The following is a 5,585-nucleotide window of genomic DNA, read 5'->3' as shown; positions in this document are numbered from 1 at the left end:
CACCGAACTCACCACAGTTGAGCTCGAAGCCGAGGAGGTACTTGTTGGAGAGGTGGACGCAACGGTGGACGACGTCCTTGAGAACAATAAGAGGAGGCGAGGAGACCAATGGGAAGGGGTTAGCTAATTCAGCTTAAATAATTTTTAGCTTGGCTTGAGCTCGGTTCGGCTCGATCTAGCTCGGCTTGAATAAGGCTTGATAATAGCTCAATTCAAGCTCGAGTTGGCTCGGCTCGAATCTGAGCTGAGTCGACTCTGAGCCTAAAATGGAGACTCGAAACTAATTTCGAGCCAAACCTGAGTTGGAACCGGCTCGCTTAGGCTTGGCTTATTTACACCCCTAGTTGACATTATAAATAAAATGCACGAGTCAGAACGACAAACGCACAATAGTATGATAGAGTATAGATGATAATAAAAGAAAACATTAAGGTGTAAATTATAAAATTTCTTGAATTAATCATAGTAAACAAGTTGCTCCATCTCCGTGCTTCTGTGGACCATATCTAACAATATATAATTATTCTTAATCATTTTTTTTCTCTGTCACATAGTTAATTAGAAGGATCAAAAGCAAGCTCTCACAACTTGCAAAATATGAAAGAAAAAATATTTAGTCGGCTGCACATCTCCACTTTCCCCCCACATTCTTCTATTATTATCACCACCATCATCTTCGCACTAACTAGTAGAAGAATATATATATACAATATGTTATCTGTTGACCTCCTTCCCCAATCTTCACACCTACCAACTTATACTAATTTATCCGTTGACCTTTGTTATCCATTGACCTTTTCTCACTCCTATCACGCCTCTGATTTCTACTCCTCTGATCTCTCTGTCATGGGGCTAAAATATATACTATCCTTTTCCTTAACGCGAGTTTGATAATCTTGAGCACACTCATGCCGTTTAGACTTATTGAATCCCCACCAAAAGTTCCTCATAAGCGAAGAGTCTCGACGGTGGCCCAGGGAGAAAAGGGAGGTAGCCGTAAAGTATACGGTTATCGAACTCAAGAGCATATTAATTTGATCAGAACTAATCAGACAGCATGAGAGATGAATCTTGCTTTCCAAATTCCAACCCTACAGCTACAATGGAATAAGAAATTTTGTATATAGCTCCCTAAGTTTTAAGTAAAATTTGATGTTTAAATGTTGGATATTAATTATCCTCTCAAATTTATTACTAAATAGGGTCTAATTTACTATAGCCCTAATAAAAATATTAAACTGATTAGTATTTTTGTTATGACTAAAGTGAATTGAGTGGCGGTCTATTTCGATAAAATAATATAAAATTAGTCTAATATGGTCAAAAACTCAATTATTTGCACAAAGAACACCTCTTGTACCATATTAATTATTAAGCCGGTTAGGGTTTATGATGATAAAGAGCAAAAGATGCGATGTAAATTAATAAAATAGCCAAGACTATATATAAAATAAGACCCTCCATTGCCTCTTGTTTGTGCACCATTCTTTAATTTATTTTACTTTATTGTTTTCCATTCTTCCCATTAGATTACAAGTTCACAACTAATCCATGGGAGTCGCGGAGAATTGAGTTCTTATCATCACATCATCATTTCATACTTGAAGCCAAATCCACCATCACCTACTCAACTCCCACTAACTCTTTTCTTTTTCCAAATCCAGCCTTTGACCAACTCCTTCCCTTAGCCCCCACCACCACCACCATTATCACTACTTTTCCTTCTTCTCTCTCTGTCTCTCTCTCTCTCTCTATATATATATATATAGTATTAGTGGTAGAATTAATTAAGCAAAAGCAAACAAGCAAAAGATTACACCATTTTTAAAGATTCAGCAAAAGTAGCTACGTGTCCACATCCGATTCATCTATCCAACCAGAGACGACAAACGCCTCTCAACTTTTAGAAGCAAAAGAAAGAGATGGGTGAGAGAATATAATTAATTAATTAATTAATTAATTACTTCCCGCTGCCGTCGTCGGCGTCGCCGTTAGCCACGGCGGACTGCACCGTCAGCACCGAGACGCTCGGCGACGGCGGCGCCCCACCGCCGGAGGGTCGTGAGTGGCAGGTGGCGGAGTTGATGGCGGAGGCGAGGGAGATGGGCATGAGGCAGAGGCCCTTCCCCTGGAGGTACTGCATCGCCGACCCCATGTCCTCCTCCATTAGCTTCGCCACCTGGTGCTCCGTCACCGTCAGGCTGTCGCTCGCCGCCCCGCCGTTCCCGCTGCTGCCGCCGCCCTGCGCAGGATAACGTCACCACCCGTTAGCATCAGGGGCACTCTCGGTATTTCACATAGCGGCACGCGTGCCACTGTGCAGCTGCCGCTGTCTTCTTGTTGGGTCACCATCAGGTCCTTATGACGTAGCAAGAGGAAGTAAAAGTATTCGGCTTCTTTTTTCCCTTTTTTTCTCTTACTTTCTGGAAGGTGAGAGGGATAGAGGGATAGAGGGATAGAGAGAGGAGGATTCCTTGTCACTGTTCCTTATTTCTCATCCTATCATACTTATAACTACTTCTTGCGGATAATGAATTGGTCTGCCAGATTAGGTCTTCAATTGTAACTTTTATACTAGTATAATAGAGAAAGCTCAACAGCATGAACACTAGGGTGGGGAACTGGGGATAAAGTCATGTCAGACCACTATACCGGAACTGGTTGGGATTTCTTTATCGATGGATATGAAGTCTAATATTTAATGAGACGATAAGCATTATTCTGTAGAAAAGGAGAAGAATAGTTAAGTTTACCTCTGAGGACATGTTAGCCACAAGTGGGGCAACAGCTGCAGCTCCGCCTAATCGACTCATGCTCAAGACCTGGGAGATGGTGGAATAGCTTATCAGCATTAGCGCGGATAAGAGAGATAAATGGCGAAGTTATCGGGGGAGGGGATTAAAGAAGAAGGGTTTTGCCTTGACTTGCAGCTGCAGGAACTTCACGTAGTCGATGATCTCGTCCAGCATCGACGCCTTATCCGTCTGCCATCACCGCCCCCCCCAAGGAAAAACAAAGTACGAATTAGAAGAATTTATTAGAAACTACGACAGCGAATTATGGAATTACTAAAACGCCCTTTCCTTCGCAGTGGGCTATGGGGCTCGCGGTCGGGTGCACCCGCGGCGGTACGAGTCCACCGGTACGGAGCGCATTACTACAGAGAGAATTTCTGGAGCCCAATGTGAGATGCTCGAGAGCTTCGGGGTTCGCGTTAAGGATGTCATCTTGAGAGCCGCGAGCACACCATAAATTAATTAACTTAATAGTTCTTAACGTCGTTATTTTTCCCCCAGAAATAATCTAGGTTTCGCGAGACGAAATGACTAAAATACCCCTAATTAGGGGTTTGATATTTTGACTAGAATATTCGCGTAACAGTAAGTGAGTATAGAAGATGATTTTACCTTATTGGCATTGGGCACCAATTCTTGCAATGCTTTCATCCGCTCAGCGATTCTCTCCCTGCGAAGCTGCAAGCAAACAAAAGAAAGGGTTTTGAGAACCGATAAGTAGGCAAATAGATCCAAAAAAGAAGAAGTAATTGAATCACTTATTGCCCCGCCTAGGTTTCTGGAGCTTTAATTGCAGGCCCAGAAAAGAGAATTTTTTTAAGAAAAATCTCGCATTAATTTTCTGAAATTCTAAAGAAAGTTTCACGGCTTACTCGTTCTGCGATGCTGTGGGGATCGGTGGCTTGGCCTCTCCTCGCCCTGACGCGCTGCCTCGGCGGCGCCGCGGCGCCGGCGGATGCGGGCCCCGTTGGAGATGGCGCAACTCCTCCCGCCGCCGCCGCCGCTCCTCCGTAGCCCTGAGCCGCCGCCATTGAGCCGCCCTGCTGCTTTGATTTACGGAATCCTTTTCGATTAATCCTAAAAGTCAATAATTTGTACTAAAAATGCGACTTTGGGGAGGGGGAGTTTAAGACCTGAGTCTGATTGAAATGCTGCTGACGCTGAAGCGATCCCCCAAATCCGTTGTAGAGCTCTTCGCCTCCCTGAGAACGAGAAATTTGAACAAAAGGTTGGATCTTTAAGACTAATCAATGCAAAAACTAAGGGGAAAAGAAACAGAAGGAGTTGGAAATTAACGATGCATACGGCGGAATTAGGAGATTTGAAGGCGCCGTCAACATCGCCGGAGGCGCCACTTCCAAGGGTCAGCGGCAAAGGAAGAAGACCGGAGTCGCCGCCGGTCGACGAGCGCCCCATCGCCGGGAGAAGCATCTGGGGGTTGAGGTGGAGATTGTTGAGCTGGAGCACCATCGGCTTCGCCCCCGGCGAGCTTCCCGCTCCTCCGATCTCATGCTGCCGGAGCCGCGAGGCGAGAAGCGACGACTCGTCGCCAGCGGCGGCCGCCGAGGCGCCGTTAGGGTTTGCAGAGCTCAGCTCCCATGGAGACTTAGGGTTTCCGAGGTCGGCCCAGGGGGAGGAGAGGCCCGATAGCATCTGGTCCAGGAAATCGTCGTGGCTGGTGCCGGAGACGTCGCCGGAGATCCCGTTCATAGACGCAGCTATCCCTTGCATTTCCCGGGTACTAGGTTGCATCTTAGGGCTTCCGCGTCGAAGTTTATGGTTTAGGGTTAGGGTTTCTAATGGCGGCTCTCTCTTTCTCTCTCTATCTCTCTCTTCCTCAGTAGCGAAGGTCGCAGCTCTGAGACGAAGAAGACGGAGGAATTCGTAATCTTCTTTATTTATAACCGTATTGCGGGTGATTTACCTTTATGGTGCTAATTTTCCATCTTACCTCCTATATTTATTTTTATTACAAAAACACCTCTCCATATCTTATATTTATATTTAGGGTTAATCCATTTTACCTCTTGGACTAGTGTATAAAATTATTTTACTCTTATATAATTTTCTAACAAATTTGGCCTAAATTATCAAAATACCTCATCTTAATAACTACAATTTATAATTTATCCTTCTCCGGAATAGGTTTGTTTAACAAAAATAGAAAAGCATTTTGGTGATTTAGGTGGGGATTTATAAATTAAGAGTTAATATAAAATTTGTAAAATAATTATATGCATAAGTATTAGAGGATGATAAAAGGGAGTTTTTAACCAAACTAGACCTTTTTTTATTTTATTTTTTATCGAAATATATTATCTCTCAAACTTATTATTAAATAAGATTTAATTCACTGTAGCCCTAATGAAAATGCTAATCTAATCAGTTTAGGCGTTTTATTACCATGCAATTTTTTTTAACTGCTGAAAGATTAAGTTAAAGAAATTTATATACATAAAATGTTGATCAGTTCAGTGTTTTAGGACCACTGTAGCCCTAATAAAAATGTTAAACTAATCCGTTCGGTATTTTTATTGCCATGTAATTTTTTTTTTTAACTGCTGAAAGATTAAGTTAAAGGAATTTATATACATAAAATGCTGATCAGTTTAACGTTTTAAGACCACTTGTAGCCCTAATAAAAACGCTAAACTAATCCGTTCGGCATTTTTATTGCCATGCAATTTTTTGCTGAAAGATTAAGTTAAAGGGATCTATATACATAAAACGTTGATCAGTTCAGCGTTTTAGGACCACTGTAGCCCTAATAAAAATGCTAAACTAATCTGT

The 5,585-nt window shown here is 42.6% G+C and overlaps 1 protein-coding gene across 1 annotated transcript; it reads right to left on the bottom strand.

Annotated features, from left to right (window-relative positions):
• Positions 1-1,787: 1,787 nt before the first annotated feature.
• Positions 1,788-4,685, bottom strand: LOC140760586 (bHLH transcription factor RHL1-like). Its single transcript, XM_073097605.1, has 7 exons — positions 4,101-4,685; positions 3,929-3,997; positions 3,668-3,838; positions 3,408-3,473; positions 2,919-2,984; positions 2,754-2,822; positions 1,788-2,242 (listed from the first exon to the last, which is right to left on the bottom strand). Exons 1-7 carry the CDS (start codon positions 4,545-4,547, stop codon positions 1,961-1,963), a joined length of 1,170 nt encoding a protein of 389 aa, XP_072953706.1. The 5' UTR covers positions 4,548-4,685; the 3' UTR covers positions 1,788-1,960.
• Positions 4,686-5,585: the final 900 nt, after the last annotated feature.

This window comes from Typha angustifolia, chromosome 5 (assembly GCF_048772165.1).
Source record: "Typha angustifolia cultivar Huaian chromosome 5, ASM4877216v1, whole genome shotgun sequence".
NCBI classification, from domain to species: Eukaryota; Viridiplantae; Streptophyta; class Magnoliopsida; order Poales; family Typhaceae; genus Typha; species Typha angustifolia.
Note: the sequence above shows the minus strand (reverse complement) of the source record. Positions and strands in the feature narration are given on the sequence as shown.